General features: G+C 35.5%; 3 protein-coding genes across 5 annotated transcripts in view; all 3 read left to right on the top strand.

Moving 5' to 3' along the window:
- The window catches only part of LOC136244096 (uncharacterized), a 64,500-nt gene extending 63,298 nt beyond the window's left edge, over positions 1-1,202 (top strand). For all 3 annotated transcript variants that reach the window (XM_066035627.1, XM_066035616.1, XM_066035621.1), the window contains one exon: positions 991-1,202. In XM_066035627.1, coding sequence (XP_065891699.1) covers positions 991-1,034 — 44 coding nt within the window. In that variant the 3' untranslated portion in view covers positions 1,035-1,202. The remainder of the gene's footprint in view (positions 1-990) is intronic.
- A 2,663-nt stretch (positions 1,203-3,865) lies between these two features.
- Positions 3,866-19,269, top strand: LOC136247977 (protein NLRC5-like). The gene is made up of 6 exons (XM_066039795.1): positions 3,866-3,935; positions 10,723-11,247; positions 11,324-14,158; positions 15,305-15,452; positions 16,083-16,221; positions 18,025-19,269. Exons 1-6 carry the CDS (start codon positions 3,866-3,868, stop codon positions 19,267-19,269), a joined length of 4,962 nt encoding a protein of 1,653 aa, XP_065895867.1.
- Positions 19,270-19,319: 50 nt separating this feature from the next.
- Positions 19,320-20,807, top strand: LOC136247976 (protein NLRC3-like). Its single transcript, XM_066039794.1, has one exon. It carries the CDS (start codon positions 19,320-19,322, stop codon positions 20,805-20,807), a length of 1,488 nt encoding a protein of 495 aa, XP_065895866.1.
- The last annotated feature ends 769 nt before the right edge of the window (positions 20,808-21,576 follow it).

Raw genomic sequence — 21,576 nt, 5'->3', positions numbered from 1 at the left:
TGGTAAACCACAATATTAAACACTTGGACTTCTCTTGGTGTTTGCTGTCAGAGATTGGAGTTCATAACATTGTATCAGCAATCGTGACAGTGACATCTTTACATTATCTCAGTATGTGTTCATGTCATATAAATAACACTTCAACAAAATTGCTGGTTGGCATTATTACCAACAATTGCTCCTTATTGCATCTGAATCTTTCTAAAACTAAACTACAATCAACAGATATGGTTGAGATTGCTAAAGCCTTACAGAGATCTATTTCACTGAAGTACCTTATGTTAGATGACATAGATATTACAAATGAAGCAGCATATGAATTATCAGTGACTATTAAGGAAAATCTATTATTACAACATTTGTCACTCTTTGATTGCAACATGCAGGAAGATGGCCTTTTACATATCACCAAATCATTGCAAAATGTTTCATCTTTGAAATATCTTAGCCTGAGTGATACTATTATCAGTGATGTAGTTGCTGAGAACATAGCAGTGGTACTCTCTAGTAATACCGGGTTAGAGTATTTGGACTTCTCTAACTGTGATTGGGAATTTGATGGCCTTAAGGAGCTTAATAAAGTACTTCCTAAACTGAGCAGATTAAAACAGAGTGTGTTTTAGATTACTGTGTGCATAGTAGCAATGATGGCATATAAATATAAGTCAATTAAACAGTGTCACGCTGTATCATATGGAATACCAACGGCGACAAAATTATACACTGATTTTTTTTTTTTATTTACCTATACTGTACAACTTCAGAAATGAAGAAAAATGTACAGACAAATCACAAAAAAAAAAAAAAAAAAAAATTCAATACAATAAGTAAATTATAATTTAATTATAGATTTAAATACTTCAAGTGAATTAGAGTCTTTAGCTAGGTTAGGTAAATCATTGATATATAGTATGAAAGGGTGGTTATGTATTTGACATACTGGTGGCATCAAATGCATTAATATTATGTTTGTTTGTTATTACTATTGAGTTCCAGATGCATACTACCAAGGACATGTGAATTGGATGACTTAATTAGCTATGCATATGACATGTGAATTGTAGCTAACAGACACTATGAGAATTCAGTGTTTACATACCATGGGAATTGTATATAGCTATACAAACATACATGTGAATTGAGTGTTACAAGACATGTGAATTGTGTGTTATAAGACATGTGAATTGTGTATTGGTATAAGACATGTGATCATGAATTGTATGTGTTAGCTAACAGACATGCATGTGCTGGAATTGTATATCATATAGCTATGTATGCTTTCAGAGGTGTGCAATGTGCATGAATTGTATGTTATCACTGAAACATGTGAATTGTAGCTATATACCATGTGAATCATGATAGTGTGGGCATGTGACTTGTATACTAACAGACATGTGAATTGTGACTGATAAATATGTTGGGGGTGTGTAGCTGAACATACGCGTGACATGAAATACATGATTTGTATCACGTGAAGTACTGCATATAGCTACTGAATCATGTGAACTGTATCGCGGATTGCACATTTGTGGTCACTAATGTCTATGGTGTCACGTCAACTGGGCCAATGAGAACGAAATTTGAATGGAAGTCCTCACATTTGATTGGTTATTTGGTCGAATCCAAAAAAAAATTCAGTACAGTCTATTTCAGGTTGGTTGTCCATGTAAGCCAAATGCAAAAATATCACGTGAATAGAAATAACCAATGAAATTTCACACCATGCGGACGGCGCTAATTTAAGCTGAAAGTAGCTGATCTCATTGGCTACTTTCAAGCACGTGACTTTTCAGTAACACTTTGTAGAGAACCATCATTAATAATTGATGAGAAAACATGCATGATTACAAACAAATTATATATTATGTGTCCTCGGACAAGATGCGACCACATGTCTGACCGGCAGTGGACATGGCAAGGAAAAAAAAATTATAAATTGTGACCAGATTTTACAGAACCGATCTAAATCGCACATCAGGCAAAATCAAACTAACACCACCAGTGGATAGCTGCACTATCGTACTACAAGTTTTGACCCTCAGCACTACTCAAACTACACGAGGCTGGTTTTTACACACGTCTTTTCTGGGTGGTGTGGAGTGCCCAAATGGCGGTTTCAGGCCTTGTGAAGGACCTGGCTTGGCAAGAGTCAGTGGTTTACTGGTGGACAGCCTTATAATGTTGGCCAGACGTGTTCTCTGCTGATTTTGCTACATATCAGCCACTAAGGAGCCAGCACAGCCCTGTAATCTGGTGTCTGGACTCCAATCGTGGTCTCCCTCCATGTGGAGGTCTAACTTTTGCCCTCCCCGCCACCCCCCAGCCTCCACCCCTTTGTGAGCACTCGTGATACTACTTCGCTCGTCCAACTGCTCAGATTTTCTATCTTATTTGGCGGGAAACTGTACAAGCAGCTACAAGTACTGGAAGTGGCTTGAAAGGTAACAGATTGATGCATCTTTTGTGTAAATTTCATACGCGTGCTTGCTATCCTTGGAGAGTTATGCTGGCTTCAATTCTTTAAAACCGTTTATCTCGGAACTTCTAATGTGCGATTTGGATCGTTTTTCCAAAATCCAGTCACAATTTAGGTACAAAACTAAAGTTACAGCTTAAATTATATACAGATTAAAAACAGTCCGGGTTGATTGTCCATTCTTTAGAGTTCCTACCATAAAATATTCTCTGTGAAGCAGAAATTGAGGCACTGGCCATCTTGAACAAAAGATTTCTAGCACTTCCTTTGGAAAATAGGGATACTTGCCAGGTAAAATTTATCACATCCTTAATTGCAGCAATAGAACTAGGTTGAAAATTGCCCAAAACACTGACTTCCACAGTTCTGTAGCAGTGAGGAATCTTCAAACGATCCAATTCAGCCAAAAGCTGTACATACTCAGGTTTATAAAGTTTGCGGTTGTGTGCAGACTCCAAATGATGTATTGAGTCCAATGGACATGTAAGCTCTATAATGCCCATCGATGCAGAGTGTCTGTTATAGATGACAACATCGGGTCTGTAAGGAGTGACTAAGACATTGGAGGGGATGGTTTCAGGAGGTGAGTCATTAAAACGATGTCCCTGCAGGTCCGCATAGACACTGACCATCTGGCAATCAGAAAAGAGAGTAATTAACTGAGAAATTAAAGTGAACAGTACTTGATTATGTCTATAGGTGTACCTTTGTTGGGATAGTGCTACTGGGCAACCGCCTAAAATATGAGCAGTAGTTGGCCGGTTAGAGTCACAAAGGGTACACTTGGCACCACACTGTATGTGCCAGTGACGCAGGTTAACAGCAGTAGGCAGAGTGTCCGAGGATGCTCTCAACAAGAAAGAAAGTTGCCCAGGGTGAAATCCAGTCATTAACTTATTCCATGTTCTGCAGCTAGTTTCTACCCTAACAGAATCCAAAAATTTGCATTACACAGTGAGTTGATTGAGATGGGCTTCACTGTCGGAAGTAATTTTACTAGTCAAATCATCCCTAGCTCTCTTGTAAAGAGACCGTGTTGATGGCATATCGGACAAGTGGCTTTGGGCAGCCGACAATATGGAATAATCTTGATTCTGGAACTGCAGAAAATCATTACCAAGATGGAGATGCAAGCCCAATTCCTGCAGCTGAGGATCAGATGATGCACAGATACATGAAAGCAAACTAAGTTTTGCCTCTCTTGACACACAAGAGACACTGGGGCAACAAATTCCTGGATAGTATAAGATTACCCGAGTAGCATTCCTTGGAAGCTGTAACCATTTCTTCTCTAGTCAACCAACTGGAAATAGACTGCATGACAACGGATGCGCAATCTGTGATAAACGTCATGTGACCTAGGACTAAAGCCATCACTAGAACAGTGTGATGTCCGCCGACAATGGGAACTTTGATGAAGACGAAATTGCACAGCCCCGTGATTTACATCCTGAATTGTGTAAGGAAGTACTCGGTTGCCTGGAACGTGGATATTGTCAACTGAGCCACCTAACTACTTCCCTTCTGCCTACTACATATAACTACTGGTTATCTATGCTACTGTACAAGTAAAGAAGGCCATAATCGAAGCCACAGAAACACTGATGAGTGTGGCCGTCATGGTTGAACCAATGCTTCCCGTGGTCAGTGAGGATTATTCTCTATCAAGGATGATGTCAATATTTAAAGAAGAATGGATGCAGGAACTAATTCCCGAGCTCCTAATCCCTAATCGGCTACCCTGAGTTGTATAATACATCTCAATAAGAACGTTTTTTCTCCAGTCCTAGTGTTAAAATCAGCAGCTAAAAGTCATGCTAGGCTGTTTCTACTGTATGATTCTATCAAGAAGACCAGCTGTCGCTGAATTGCCAGCATATATAACGCTTACGCAGACATCAGTGATACCAGATTGGTTAGTTTTATGCACCTATCAATGTCAGGCATAGGTGGAGATTTGTGCATCTTTGTTGAAAATTAGTACCACACGGGTGGGCCGGGGCTTTGTAATTGTGCATATTTTTATGGAATTTGATCAGTTGTATTTTAGTGAATCATGGGGATTGCATGAGCGATTCCATGTCAATCACAAGAAGCTATGAACAGATTCCCCACATTCTCTCAGGGTGGTGCACATGGGTATGTCTAAGTTGGGGCATTGTAAAAATACTTTGCCCAAGGAATCTTTTGTACTATCAAGTGTACAAATCCCCAGGAGAGGTGGAGCGGGGCTTTGCATTGATATAGGTGCATTATATAGCAGCATGGCTTCCTTGCTGTGACACTATAGGTGTTACCTGGGGATTCAGACAACTAAGATTCTACTGTAATTTAAAACGTCAGTAGTCATCATTAAGGTACTATCTAGAGCTGTAGCTGTTTACATACAGTGACATATCTAGGGGTGGACCTAATAGGGCCAGTGCCCTTCCAAAGCTTTTGGTGAAAGATGCTTTCTATAGATACTCTAATAGAACAGTCAATCACTCTAATAAAGCAGTCACAATATTAAGAGAAGCAGTGTAGCTAACTATGAAGTTATATAATGTTATATTTGGTGGAGGGTAGCATTGTTATAGCAGGGTTTTGCTCTTCAGCAGTGAAAGCAGTGAGTCTAGATACACCACTGTCCACTTTTTAGCATGTGTAACTATTATTAGCATGTTGTTATCTGTGTATCTCCCAGCTGTTGTTGAATGGGGACCTGGTGGCTGGTGACTACTAGGGAAGCAGCCCATCCAGCTGTGATATCAGTGTACCTGGCGTTAACTGGGGAAGCAAATGCCCAACTGTCCTTGTCTCACTTAGTAGTGTTGAGGTCATTGTGGAACTTTGGATTCCACAACCTCTCTCTCCATGAGTCCTGGAAAGTCTTGCAAGTTGCTAACCCTAGATTTACCTGCAAAAGGCTCAAGTGCCTGAGTGGTACGCAGGAATCCCATTGCTGGGCATGCAGCAATAACTGTGTTTCATGTGGCTGCCATAGGCTTTGCTTTACTTTATGCTTTTATCTATCATCTATGCACCTCTCTATAGTATACACACTGCTGCATCTTCTCTTATTGATGATTGCAAAATTACACTTGCAAGTATAGCAAATTGTTATTAATATGCAAAGGGAAACAGTTATATCTAGCGGTGATATGTTAGTGCCCATGCAAATCCACTAGTATCACTTCTGAAATAACTTTAGCAATTAAATTTTCTAGACAACTTTTGTACTAATGGTAACAGTACATGCATGGGTAACATAAAGCCTTCCTACCATGAGCTTTCTCAATGATATAATTCCATGTCACTTTTGTTATCAAGCGTCTCTGCACTTCTTCTGGTCAAGTAAGCTTGATCACCTTTGTGGAGGCAGCTCTGTTTCAGTAGCAGTATGTAGTGGATATATACAATTGGTTGTAAAGAAGTACGTACATACCTGCATGTCTCCATTCTAATTATGGAATGCAATGGTGAGAGACATTATTGTGTGTACATAGTCTATTTATAAGTAATAAAGCTATATTTTTTATTGTTCTGTTAAATTAATATCAATGCGTAGAGGCTTAATCCAATACAAATCTTTGAATCTTGCCAGCATAATAAAAAGCATATATATAGGCTGGAGTGCTATGCCAGCATGATGTTAGCATATTAGGTGGATATTTCCCTAGTAGAGTAGATAGTGGAAGATGCAAACTGCAATAGAACACTCAAAATGCATTGTACATAGGGTAGCTCCTTAGATTGATACTCTTTAATAGAACAGTCACTTTGTAATGAAATACTATAATAGAGCATACACTGATTAAAATGTTTCTAAATTATTGTAAGAAATGTTGGAATTCTGGGCGGCAAATTTTTGAACACATTTGACTATAGACTATGGGCATCTACTCCTTGTAGACATCACGATCAGGCTGAGAGGTTCTGAAGAGGGATGGTCTGCTGCTTTGAAATTATTATAGAGACATCTTAGTGTTTATTTCCTTTACAAAAAGAACTTGTATGTTAATAAAATGAAGATCACAAAACATTGTAAAATGTTAACTCTTATAATTAGCTAGTCAAAACTAAAACCAGAACACAGCTACTTTTTACAGGTTAATCAAAGCTAGCACCATTGATTATATAAACTATTCAGGAGCATATATAGCGAAGGGAGTCCTGTTTTGAAGATTAGTTGAATGACAACAAGAACTAAATCTGCAGACAAGAAAGGAACAAAATGTTAATACATATAGTTCTGTATTCCACAACTATAATTATGGGTGTTAAACCCAGTAATGTAAATGCACACAAGATAAACCCCGTACCCTGTAATTTCCCAAGATTGCATGCTCAAGATAACTCTTGCTTTAGAGCATGATAAAACTTCATTTCTATTTAACTGTGCAAAGCTAAATAATAAACACAACCCTGAAAATGTTTTAAAAGCTTGTAACACCAGACCTGATTCCTCAGGAAAAGCAAAAAATTAAGCCCTGAGAGTCCAATTGGCTGAAATGAATAAAGGTTTAAAAAAATTACTACATAAAAAATGGCAAGATAGTGCAGAGAACAAACTAAATCTCACTTTCTGCACAAATACATTAGGCATAATGGCTGTCAGGATTCAAGTGTATAATATAGTAAACACCTCGTAGAGGCTTTGCCTCCAGTGTCTAACCGGTAAAGCAGATAAAACACAAACATGTTAACTAATATCATGAATACGTTTATGGAACTACAAAACTATGTTGACTTTCATAAACCTCACATCATTGATATAACTGAAACATGCATGGTGCACAAACTATAAAGGAATCTAGCTTATGCAGGTGTCGAATTAGAAAGGTTTGACTGTACAACTGTACATCAGGTTGAATATTAAATGTACAGTCATGACAGAAGTTCACAAGTGACTGCACGCAATGAGGCATGTATTCCTACAACAATACCTTTCTATAGCAACAAAATAGATCATACTTTTAAAGTTATATAGCTCAGAATTTTGACCTTTGTAAGCTGACAGAGAATAATAGCAGCATTAAAAACAATCACAGAAGATTATTTTTTAAGCAACCGAAACATTGAAAAATACTTGCAAATTCTAAAATTAATCCATGTTAAACTCTGTGTTCCATTTTACTTGTAATTTACTGCATAATCCAACATAATTCTATGTATTGTACTTGCACTGTCAGATTACAAAGGTGACTATATAATCCAACAACCTCCTTAATCCAGCAAAATTTATACAAAAAAATTCACCCTGTAGAGATATCAGCTAGAAGAAGTTACCTTGTAGGAAGTTCAACTATGTAGTTCAACTAGAAGAAGTCACCTTGGAGAGAGTTCAGCTACAAAGAAACCACAATGTAGAGAGTTCAACTACAAACAAATCGCCCTGTAGAGGGATCAGCTAGAAGAAATTACTCTGTACAGAGTTCAGCTACAAAGAAACCATCATGTAGAGAGTTCAGCTGCAAACAAATCATCTGTAGAGAGTTCAGCTACAAACACATTACCCTGTAGAAAGATCAGCTAGAAGAAGTCACCTTGTAGAGAGTTCAGCTACTAACTAGTGACCCTGTAGAGACATCAGCTAGAAGACGTTACCTTGTTGAGAGTTCAGTTACAAACAGTTCACCCTGTAGAGAGATCAGCTAGAAGGACTCACCTTGTAGAGTGTTCGGTTGAAAAGAAACCATGCACCATGTAGAGTTCTGTAATAAATATATGTATTATATATGTGACTGGGCCTGTGAAAACAGGGCATGTGGGCACATGATTTTTGCCTACTTTTTCAAACTTCCTTGATTAATAACGTTTAATACGTATGTGCTATGGCAATGAAATTTTTACCACTTAGTAAGCATTTAATTGGGTTTATAATGCAAGTTACAGAATGCAAATATTCTGTTCCAATACTGAGATATGGCCTGTAGTATGACAGGGTGTAGTTTGTGCCCACATACCCTGTTTTCGCAGGCCTGGTCACATATATATATATATATATATAATATTATAAATTATTTCTGGAGCATCACGTGAGATCACGTGACCTGCCAAGAATCCTGGAGCAGTGGAAAGAAGTCTGGTCAGTGTGTGGTGGCTGGCACTGGTCATGGAGTGATTCCAAAGTATGTTTTTGTGTGTTTGGCTCCTTTACAGCCAGATGAGTATTATATGTGACTGGATTTTGGAAAAACGATCCAAATCGCACATTAGAAGTTCCGAGATAAACGGTTTTAAAGAATTGAAGCCAGCATAACTCTTCAAGGATAGCAAGCACGCGTATGAAATTTACACAAAAGATGCATCAATCTATTACCTTTCAAGCCACTTCCAGTACTTGTAGCTGCTTGTACAGTTTCCCGCCAAATAAGATAGAAAATCTGAGCAGTTGGACGAGTGAAGTAGTATCACGAGTGCTCACAAAGGGGTGGAGGCTGGGGGGTGGCGGGGAGGGCAAAAGTTAGACCTCAAAATGGAGGCAGACCACGATTGGAGTCCAGACACGAGATTACAGGGCTGTGCTGGCTCCTTAGTGGCTGATATGTAGCAAAATCAACAGAGAACACGTCTGGCCAACATTATAAGGCTGTCCACCAGTAAACCACTGACTCTTGCCAAGCCAGGTTCTTCACAAGGCCTGAAACCGCCATTTGAGCACTCCACACCACCCAGAAAAGACGTGTGTAAAAACCAGCCTCGTGTAGTTTGAGTAGTGCTGAGGGTCAAAACTTGTAGTACGATAGTGTAGCTATCCACTGGTGGTGTTAGTTTGATTTTTCCTGATGTGCGATTTGGATCGGTTCTGTAAAATCTGGTCACAAATGCGTGTAACTACAGTGTACTAAACGCAACCATGCGTGCTCGTGTGGCCAAATGCGTGTGAAGAAGTACACACACAAAGTGGGTGTGAACAAAGGTTTCACACACTGCTTGAAGTTTCTTAGTTTACTAGAGTGGTATATCCACAGTATATGGAACAGTTAATTGTTAGGAATTTTAGTAGCTTTTCAGTAAACCTGCATTCACTGATGTTTACTGAGAGTTTAAAATTTAGTAAAACAATTATGTTCCATATACTTAAAGTTACTGACATTTTACTATCAGTATAACTGGATACAACTACAGTAAAGCAGCTTAACAAATTAGTGAACTAAGAACCTTCAAGCAGTGACACGTGTAACAAAATATGTGACCAAATTTTGGAAAATCACCCATATGGGTGCATTTAACACCTAAAATATTTAATGATCAAATTGCAAACTTTATAGTGCAAATTTACTTGTTGATGATTTTAAGCCATTCAAATTACAAGAAATTTTTTGAAATATTTTCAAAACTGTGCTCTGCCCTTATTTGCAACCCACTAAACATGAAAATTCTAATTATTTCATGTGCGCCCATATGGGCGATTTTCCAAAATTCAGTCACATAATTATGCTTGTCGATGTGTGTACATGACGCCAAGCTTGCATGTGCTTCAGCTCACGTGTGTTGAAATCATGCAAAACGCACGTGCTGTGAAATTATTTATTTGAGCTGTACTGTATCACAAATTCAGTCATAATCATGCAGTGTTCTTGAACTACATAATGTGACCGGATCTGCAAAAACAGGACATAATCGCATATTTTCTAACTGCTGTTTATTAAATATTCATAATTACCTAGCCAAATGTACCCACTGGCAAAGTTTCAGCTTCATATGCCAATAACTCTGGGAGTTACAGCCCTACAAAGGGAAAATAAATTACAGGTGCTTACAAAAATTACTGTAACTTCCCAACAGATTGAGGTACGGAGCTGCAATTTTCACCATCGTGTTCACCATGCATAAGGGAATCAATTACTGGGTAAGTTTTCCCATTAATCACCCTTACTCATTGCATACAAAGGCGACATTCATGACGAAAAATCGATCCCATACGATCACTTCGATGTGACGTAAACAAACGCTCATAACTTACATATCATTGGGTCTACTGCAATGATACAAAGATTTTCCAACTCCTCTTAAGCAGGCGAATAAGATGATATCCAGGTTTTTATTGTTAGTCCCTTCCTTCACTAAGAAAGAGGCGTTTACAAAATTTATGGAATTTTTTCATTAATACGCAAGTATTTCACCCAATGTTTTCAATGCTTTATACTGGAAACTAAGGCTTGTGCGATTATGTCCTGTTTTCGCAGATCCGGTCACATATAACTGCTATATACACAATTAGGAAAGTATTGCAATATTTACTCTGTTCTTATGTTTAGCTTCAACACCTCGGCTTAAGGATTTACACAATCTTATTACACCTGATTATGGTGCTCACTGGAGAGCAATTGGAACTCAACTAGGGTTGAAGAATGGCCTGTTGGATATAATAAATTGTGACCACCCACTTCAGTCTGAAGATTGCTGTAATGCAGTCTGGGAACAATGGCTTGACAATGATACTACTGCATCATGGAGTAAGGTAATTGATACTATTGAGTCACCAGAAGTGGCAAGTTTGTCTGCTATTTTTGCTGTGCCAATTTCATATGGTTATTCTATGGCTACTGCTTTACCTACTGCAACTAGTCAGTTACAAAAGGTTTATGTTCACCAAAGATACAAGGTTTCTGGAGACGACTGGCCATATTACCAACCAGAACACTTTACCAGTGTAGTACTAATTCATCATGTGCAAAAACATGTTACGAGAAAAGAAGTGATCGCTATTGCAAATGTTATGCATGAAGGCCACATTATTACAGACAACTATTCTCCTAATAGACGACAAGATTTATCAGATGGTTCAGATTCAGATTCATAATTATTTATCTGGTTGCAAGTCTAGTAAGGATATATCTGAAATATTTTGTTCCACAGGTTGTAAGAATTCAAGACCAAGCGTTTTTTTGATAGAAGGTGCTCCTGGAATTGGAAAAACTATACTAGTTAAGGAAATTACATTTCGATGGGCCAAAAGTGAACTTCTAACTGAAACAAAGCTTTTGTTCTTACATGTAATATATCTTCGTGATCCACAGTTATCTCATATTACAACATTAGAGCAATTTATTTGCTATACCATGCATTTGTCAACAAAAAGCAAACTTATGGAAGCAATTCAACAGAACATTGAGAGTACTAGTGGTGAACATTGTACAATTATTTTTGATGGCTATGACGAAATGTCTGAAGAGAAAAGATCAAAGTCTTTTATTTCGGACATAATTTCTCGAAAAGTATTGCAACTGTCTAGCCTAGTAATTACATCACGCCCAACAGCATCAGCTGGACTTCATGCTTTTGTTGATCGTAGGGTAGAAATATTGGGCTTTGCCAAAGAAGACAGAATCAAATACATACAGCAAAGTTTAGAAGAGAATAAGAAAGACATAAAATATATTGAAGAATTCTTGGAGAATAACCCATTCATTGATAGTTTGTGTTATATTCCATTGAACATGACTATCTTAATATGTCTGTTTAAATCATCTTTAGAATCTGGCACTGAGCTACCAAAAACTCAAACAGAAATAAATCATCAGTTTGCAATTGTTACAATTGTGAGATATTTGAAGAAAGAGAAATGTTTAACATTAGATTCTCTATTGAGTCTGCCATCGCCTTATAAACAAAAACTTAAAAACTTGTCTAAAATGGCACTTGTATTCCTTGGTAAAGATAAACTTGTCTTTAATGATGAAGAAATTAGAAAAAATTGCCCAGAATGTGAAGGTAAGTGGGATGGGTTTGGTCTGCTAAAGGTCGTAGAGCACAGAAGCTTTTTCCCAGTGTCATCTTTTACTACTTATAATTTTCTACACTACTCAATGCAGGAATTCTTAGCAGGTTTCTATATCTCAACATTAAAAGATGCAAAGCAAATAAAACTGTTGCAAGAAACTTTCTGGAAGCCAAGATACCTGAATGTTGGAATAATGTATGTTGGGTTAACTCGTGGTAATTCTTTTGCATTAAAACATTTTTTGTCTGGGCAAAGGTCCATAATTCTAAGTTGGTTATTTGGCACAAAAGGTATTGCACAGAATACCTTTGGTGACAAAGTTAAATGTCTTGACTTGTTTCAGTGTTTCTTAGAAGCAGGTAATGATGAAATAGCACAACGTGTAGGAAACTTTCTTTCTGATAATACGATTGATCTCAGCGGTTATGCCTTACTACAGAAGGACATACACAGCTTTGGCTTCTTCTTAACTAAATCAGCTAACAAAGTACGGTACAAGTTAAACTTATCAAGATGTTACATTGGAGATCAAGGTTTTGAGGTACTTTGCAGAACCATATGTGGCCAAAGTGAAAATGGAATAATTATTGGAACCACCAATTTGGCTTTTAATCATTTGACATCTTCCTCAGTGCATAGAATCGTTAACTTAATAAATTGCTTGGAATCAAAAAAGTTAATTTTAAGTAACAATGATATAGATTACAACTTACTTGATACTGCTCTTTTTAATGTTTGCCTTACAGGAAATCTAGTAATGAATACACACATTGAGAAAGTTACGGGTCGTGTTTCCTGTATTTATTTCAGTAACAATGACTTTTATAGTCAACAAGTTATAGAACAACTTTGTCATTCAAATTACAACTGCAACCTCTACTTCTGGAATACCAACTTGCAAATGAACACATTTATTAATCTGTTTTTAGCATTGTCAATAGAATTTGATTGTATAAGTGTTTATGATGAATATTTGCTGTGTGATAAAGGCATGGCTAAAACAACAGCACAACTTCAACAACTGAACTTTATCATTAACAATATAGAGTATACAATACAATCTAAGTGTCAATTACTTGCATATGGGATGGATATGGCAAAACTAATTGAAGTTTTTAAAAACAGACTCTTACTTTGTGACCTAGAAAAGAATGTGTCTACTGACTGTGTAAAGAAACAATGGAAATGGATTGATCTGTACAGGTGTGCAGTTTGTGATGAAGGTCTCCAAGAGCTTGTGTCTTGCTTTCAATCCAATCAACCTTTATATTTAGAGATGTTTAGCATTTCAAACTGCTGCTTGACTGAAGAGTCTGTCAAATCAATACATGAGATTCTCAGATGTTGTATTATTAAAAATATGGTAATATCAGAAAATTTTATACCTAGTAAAGTATTACAAGGTGCCATTTTAAGTGACATATGCACCAAAAGTAAAATACTAAACTTTAAACATGGAATACCTTTAGTTATTCTTAATGATTATGATGACAATTCTGTTGCAAATGTTTCAGAGCAATCTTACTCAATTACTAAGTATTTCATCAATTGTGATGTTGATGATTCTTTAAGAGCTACAAACAATGTAGAGAGTATGTCCATTTTGTATGAAATATTTCTTTCAAATTTTAAATTGAAAGAAGAACTTAGTAAAGTACTTTTATTTCTTTGTGAATACGCTCATATAAACATCAACATATTTCAAGGTCACTTAACAGATGAAATTGCGAATGAAATAGTAGATGTTCTTCAGAAACATTTAAAAGCATATTGTTCATATGTGTTAACATCAGATAGCAAGATCGTTGCTTTTGAAGCAACACAATTGCAAATTGCAGAAGGATTAAATAGTAATTCAAATATTTCTGTGTTGGAATTTGTGAACTGTGAACTACATGTCTCATCCTTTGATTTGCTTAAAAATTTACTCAGTGACAGTTCTAGGAAATGGACTGCAATTAATTTGTCAGGTTGTAATATAAAAGATTAAGGTTGTGAAATTCTTCACCAGACATTGTCATCCAAGAATGGAAATCATTACATAAAGTCATTAAATCTATCCAACAACTGTTTAACGTCATTGTCAATAGCAACAATAATACAAATTCTGTATTGCTGTAGTGTTGAAAATCTTATGCTGTTGCATAATTCAGTATCTTCTCATCAATTCAACCTAGCATTCTGCAAACAATACTCCATAGATAACAAGATTTGCAACTTCATTAATGATGTTCCTCTGGTTGTTTCCTGCAGCAGTGAAGATGTGGATATAGAATTGTCTTGTATATATGTTACAAAATCAGTGATGCATCTGCAGATTCAGCCAATGTTGCAAGGCAGTGTTAGAAATAACTATTGCATGCATTCGGTAGATCAGAACCAGAGAACAATCAGTTTAATACTATCTTACTCAAACACTGTAGTGAAAGTCAATAATCTTTTGATAACTACGAATGTGTATACAGTGATCAAATGTATAGCAATAGCCTTCAAGCTCAGTCCACACATATCCACAGTTGATGTATCTTGGGTCAGAATCGATGATACTTTCTGTCAAATGCTGTGCTCTTTGATAATCAAGTCCAAAAGAACAAGACATTTAAAAGAATTAAACGTATCCAGTAATCAACTCACAGCATTCTCACTGAATTCCATTGCAGAATGTCTTCAACATTGTTGCATTCAACAACTGATAATGTTCCATAATAATTTTGAAGATGGGGATTTTAGAGATGCATTCCTAGTACATTGTAAATCAAAAAACTATATACTCAACTTCAAGTTAGGCATCCCTCTTGTTATCGTACACAGTTCACCAACGCAGAGTTGTGCTGTTACTGTGTTAATTAGAAATGTTCACTTTAATCAAAATTTTATAAGTGACATATTTGAAAATTTGAAAGGCTACCACATTACTCATTGTAAAATTATTGTAAGCCAAAGTGTCATAATGGTTGACGATTTAAGTAAGTCATTGTCATTACTTCACAACCCATTATCTATATGCTTGGAGTTTTTTGTGTATGAAACTGGCTTGAAGGACAAAGTAGCAGAACAAGTTGCAGCATGTCTTTCGAAACAATGTAACATAAACATCATTGTTCACTTCATTTTAGTTTCTGAAACTCAACTGATTGCTAACAAGATTGTTTATCCGTTAATTGTTGAAAAATTATCAAGTGATCCAGCCATAGTGATGTTGGAACTGCGAGATTGTGATCTCAAACCATTACAGCTTAAAACTGTGTTTATTCAGAATACAAGGTACTGGAGATTGATCGATTTATCTCATTGCAAACTAGAAGATGATATATTTAAAAGCCTTGTTGATTGCTTTTCGTTGCATACTGTTATAGCTACACTGGATGTGTCTCATAACTGCCTTACTACAGCCTCTACTATTACAATATGTAATTTATTGTCCCGTTGCATTATCAAAAATCTAATCATTTCAAATAATGAAATTCAAGATTATGATATCTTGGAAATGGTATGTATACATCAGTGGACTACAAACAATTTTCTAAACTTTAAAAGTAACACTTCCTTGGTGATTACATCAGAATGCACAGAAGAGAAAAACGTAGTTATTTCCAATGCTTACATAATGGACTACAACTTTGATATTGTGGAAAAAATTATCAGTACAATTAAAACCAATTACCCAGTTAATATTTATTTCATAAATAGTGAATATGGAAGAAGAATATACTTTAACAAAAGTGATCCACCTCAATATAAGTTGAAAGCTAGCAATGCACATGAGCTGCTGTCTAAATTCGAAAAAGTATTAATATTCAAATCAAGATACATAAATCTGATAGATATTTCTAAAGAAAATATTTCTAGGGAGGTATTGTGCAGTGTACTATACCAATCAGCTTTTGGTGTTAGAAGCTCTATCACAAATGTTCAAGTAAATGAACTGAATGTCGTATTAATACAATGTGCATCGTTTTGTATATTGGATCTCTTTGAATCTGTTCATCGTAGCAACATTGATAAAATACTTGTGTTTGATAATGCAAAGATGGTAAAGTTATTAAATTTGATGCTTCAAATGTATTGGACACAAATACAAAGGTTTTCAACTGATCAAATGCTTGTGACTTTTGTTGGTAAACCTAAACAGAACAGGAATAATTCAAAATTTTATTCAAGTTCATAATTATTTCATTAATTACAAATTTAATAATAATTTTGATGACTTAATGTATAAATTACCAATTACCAAATATGCTCAGAACATGCACCATCTGATATTTTTCAACATGTTTACTGTGAATCCAGATGTAAAGAGTTTGATAGATAATGTGTTGAAGTTTTTATCTGCTAACAAGCATATGTGTGTTACTATTTATGAGATGAGCAATTTAGAAGAAAAAAATGCCACGCAAATTACTAACACACTCACAAGTGCAGCTCATGATATAATCAAATACATCATAAGGTCTAAAACCATTTTAGTTGCTTGCAGAATTGAGCAAAATACACTTTCAAAAGCTTTGGAATTACCCAATGGTATAATAACTACAATCAAGCTGTTGCACTGCTCTCTTACCACAGAATTTTTCCGAAGTAACAGATTTTATCCAAACATGACAATCACTGACTGTATTATAACTGATTCTAATTGCCAGCTATTTTGTAAGACCTTATTTCCTGGACCTACTTACATAAGGACGCTGGATATTTCTCATAGTAGCCTTACAACATGTTGCACTGACGCAATTATTGTTGCACTGAATTATTGTGTTGTTGAACAGCTGATAGTGTGTGATGATGAACTCCATGCATATCGTATGATAATTGCAATTATTTCTGAATACTATAAAGGAACAAAACTATGTAATGTACTATTTGGCATACCATTGGTGGTCATTATACTGAAGAATGTTAATAAAGAGATCTCAAAACAAAGTATTGTAGCTTTCTTTACAAACTGCTTGCTTAATAAACATATAACACACGTCTTATCAGCTTCACTACCAAACCACCAGATTACTGATTACACACTGTACCTTTCAAATAATAACATAATTCTGGATGACAATATCAAAACTTGCAGTTTGCAGTTAAGAAATGCACCAATTAATGTGTACTGTGTGGATGAACTCCACAGCACAACATTTCATATGTTTCAAAAACTCACTGAATATTTTAAGGATTCAGATCTGAAGTTTTACTTTTATTGCATTGCACAAAGTGAGGTAATTTGTAACTATTCCAATCATTGGTTGTTCAATATACTACTACAATTCTATCCATGGATTGTTAATTGAAGACTACACAATTGTCATGACCAACTAGTTAACCACCAGTTTGCAACAACTTTAACCATTATCTGTCGACATTGGGAATATATGGATTTTTCCGATTGCAGTATTGATAACTTGAAGTTTATAAAAATACAACAATGCTTGGTATCTTCACAGTGTACAATTACATCATTAAACTTGTCACACAATAAAATGTCACTTGGTGCAGGTGTTAACCTAGCAGTATTAATCTCTTTTTGTCGAATTAAGAAATTAACCATCTCTCATAATGATTTAAGTGTTACACAACTATCTCATGCATTTGCTGCAGTGCACTGTCAGCAAAACATAACAAGGCAACAAATGACCATAGAAATGATTGATCATGAATCACTCGGGTGGATATTTTTTGGCACTGTCCGATTGACTCCATAACAGTTTCTTCACAGCTTTCAAATAATATTGCTATAATAGATTGCTGCTTAGATGTTCAACTTGATGCTATCATGTCTTCACTGATAACCAGTAATAATATCACTAATGTATTGATGTTACATAATGGTTTATCTTTAAATCAGATTAAGAAAGTGATTGAAACTATTCCACAGTCTATACATGTTGAGCAGTATAGTATTAAATGTGATAACGCTGTCATAGACTGTCACTTTATTTACTCAACAATTCCTCCTGAACAGCAAAAGTTTAGATCATCTACATGTGTGCAGTCTGAGTTAGGTATTGTTTTCTTGGAAGGTGAGAAAAAGCATTTTTGTAACATGACAGGATCTATGGACGCAAAATCTGCTGTAAGAATTATGCAAGACTTACAAGAAACTCTGGATTCGCAGTCAGTACATCTTGCAAAATGTTCTGAAAATGAAGGTGTTGAGAAATTCCTTGGGGTTATTCCAAGCAGTACTAATAATGTTATAGAATCTTTAAAACTGATTAATATTAATTTGCAGTTTCTGAACCAAGATTTGACTATCAAACGTTCCCATGGTATTCACACAAGCAGTGCACTAAATCATTTAGATTTAGAGTCAACAATCATTAACAATAAAATTGCTGACATGCTAGCATTTTCTCTTGCTAACAATAGTAAAATAAAAGGTTTGATTTTATCTAATTGCAAATTAACTGAATATGGTTTACTAGCATTGCTGAGTGTGCTTAAAAATATTAACACTCTGCAACATTTCAATTTAAACTCTAACAAAATAAGTGAGGATGTGGCTACTTCACTAGCATCTTTTATTAGCCAAACTATTGACTTGAATGCCTTAAATATTGGTAACTGTCAGTTGTCATCAACACAGTTTAGAACCATTGCTGGAGCACTCAGATGTACATCAAGATTGAAGTGGCTTGACATCAGTCAAAACACAATAGACAATGAAGGTGCATGTACAGTAGCATCTGTTATCAACAATAGTACATTACTAACATACTTAAATGTTGGTAATTGTAACTTACAGGAATGTGGAATTATTCTGATTGCTAAAGCACTGATGAACATTACTGACCTGACATTCCTTGACTTTAGCGATAACTATTTCACCAAAGAAGCTGGTAAATATTTATCTGGTATTCAACTTAGCAATAGAAAAATATATGAACTTCATTTCTCTAACTGCTTTGGAGCTTTTATGATGCACTCCACAATTAGAATTACCAATACACTGAAATATCTTGATTTAAGCTCAAATGTTATCACTAGCCCAGTAGCAGATCTCATAGAAGCAGATATTTCCAAAACAATGATAGAGCATATTGACCTGTCAAATTGTTGCTTGAAAGAATATGGTTTTTCAAAGTACTGAATGGACTCTGCCAATGTAGTACACTACAGTACTTCAATATATCATCTAATATGGCCACTGAAAGAGTTTCAGATGCAGTAAATTCTGTTTTTGTTACAAACGCTTTTGTGAAACATGTGGACATGTCTGATTGTAATTTGTTATTGAGAAAAGCAATACAACCTGATCTGTGCAGGTTAGAATATCTTGACTTTAGTCTCAATACAATTACTGATATGGATGCAGTGAAGATAGCGCAAATTTTTAGGAGCAGTAGAAATACATTAAAACACATATACCTAAGCAAATGTAAATTGCAAGAATTTGCAGTGATTACAATAGCTGATGCTCTTTTATATGTCAAATTTCTGCATTCTTTAGACATCAGTGATAACAGTATCACTAAGCAGGGTGCAGAGAGACTAGCAGCTGCATTGCAACACATGTCAACATTTAATTTAATGCACCTAAATGTATTCAACTGTTTTACAACAGCTTCAGCTTTTTCAGTATATGAAATGATCAAAGGAATAAAGACGTTCCAATATGTAAACCTTGGTGCAAATGTGGTTACTTGGTCTCTTGTGGATCCTTTAATCTTCTTATTGAGTAATAATAGGCAATTGGAATATGTAAATTTGTCAAGCTGTAATTTTACTGAGCCAGTATTTCTGTCCATTCTGCAAGCACTTTTGCAAGTTACAACAATCAAATGTTTAAATTTGGCATCAAATCTAATTACTAAAAAAGTAGCTATACAGGTAGCAGTAGTTGCTAGTACCAATATCAAGTTGTGTGATATAAATTTGTCTATCACTAAATTAAAGATTTCACCTCTGTTCAGGTATGTTGAAAATGCTCATTTCTTACAGCATTTAGGTTTAAGTCACAATATAATTGGCGAGCAAGACTCAAAAGAAATTGCTAATTTTTTAATGAAAAACCACAATATTAAACACTTGGACTTCTCTTGGTGTTTGTTGTCAGAGATTGGAGTTCATAACATTGTATCAGCAATCGTGACAGTGACATCTTTACATTATCTCAGTATGTGTTCATGTCATATAAATAACACTTCAAAAAAATTGCTGGCTGGCATTATTACTAACAATCGCTCCTTATTGCATCTGAATCTTTCTAAAACTAAACTACAATCAACAGATATGGTTGAGATTGCTAAAGCCTTACAGAGATCTATTTCACTGAAGCACCTTATGTTAGATGACATAGATATTACAAATGAAGCAGCGTATGAATTATCAGTGACTATTAAGGAAAATCTATTATTACAACATTTGTCACTCATTGATTGCAACATGCAGGAAGATGGCGTGTTACATATCACCAAAGTATTGCAAAATGTTTCATCTTTGAAATATCTTAGCCTGAGTGATACTATTATCAGTGATGTAGTTGCTGAGAACATAGCAGTGGTACTCTCTAGTAATACCAGGTTAGAGTATTTGGACTTCTCTAACTGTGATTGGGAATTTGATGGCCTTAAGGAGCTTAATAAAGTACTTCCTAAACTGAGCAGATTAAAACAGAGTGTGTTTTAGATTACTGTGTGCATAGTAGCAATGATGGCATATAAATATAAGTCAATTAAACAGTGTCACGCTGTATCACTAGTGTTCATTTATTGTTTAGCTGTTCTATTTCTTATTATACTTTATGATAAATACAATTTATATTAACTGTGCTTATCGTAATTTGCCTTGTTTTCTTTGTAAAATAATTTCGTATGCAAAAACTTGTATGAAAATTTTTACACAAGAAATTTTTACATAAGATCGAACTGCTCTAGTAGAGCAGTCATTCATGTAAATCGTACAAAAACACTTTTACAAGAAAGTTTTTATCAAGAAACCTTTTTGCACAAAAATAAAACAAATTATGGTAAATGGATTATAATTTTATAAATGTTTTTATGAAATGGGGCATGATGTGGGTACAAACTTCATCCCAACATTTTACAGGCCACATTTCAGTCCAGAAATAGAGTATCTGCTGATTCTGCAGATGTCATAGGATTCCTATTTTAACCCTTTAACATAGCTACAGAGTAAAGCTGTGAAATGTTTGTTGTGAAGAGTGTTTGATAACTCATCATTGATACTTCTCTGTTTGGCATTGTAGTTGTATACAGCATAAAAATATCACATACAGGTGTAGCTACATTGTCATGCATATGGTAGTGAAAAGAATTTTGGCAGATGAGTTTCAAGTGTAGTTGGTTCAAAATTATATGCAGTGTAAAGTATAAATCTTGTAATACACCTATGAAACAGTGCAAGCATTGTGATATTTTAATAGAGCAGTCACTTT

This window comes from Dysidea avara, chromosome 2 (assembly GCF_963678975.1).
Source record: "Dysidea avara chromosome 2, odDysAvar1.4, whole genome shotgun sequence".
NCBI lineage: Eukaryota > Metazoa > Porifera > Demospongiae > Dictyoceratida > Dysideidae > Dysidea > Dysidea avara.
This window is presented reverse-complemented; position numbering and strand designations above follow the sequence as displayed.

Excerpts from the sequence above, each read along its gene's own strand:
- LOC136247977 (XM_066039795.1), top strand. The coding sequence starts at position 3,866 with ATGTCCGCCGACAATGGGAACTTTGATGAAGACGAAATTGCACAGCCC. Across the intron at positions 3,936-10,722 it reads TGATTTACATCCTGAATTGT|CTTCAACACCTCGGCTTAAG; the intron begins GTAAGGAAGTAC and ends TCTTATGTTTAG. Across the intron at positions 15,453-16,082 it reads GTGTTTATTCAGAATACAAG|AAGCTCTATCACAAATGTTC; the intron begins GTACTGGAGATT and ends TTTTGGTGTTAG.
- LOC136247976 (XM_066039794.1), top strand. The coding sequence starts at position 19,320 with ATGGCCACTGAAAGAGTTTCAGATGCAGTAAATTCTGTTTTTGTTACA.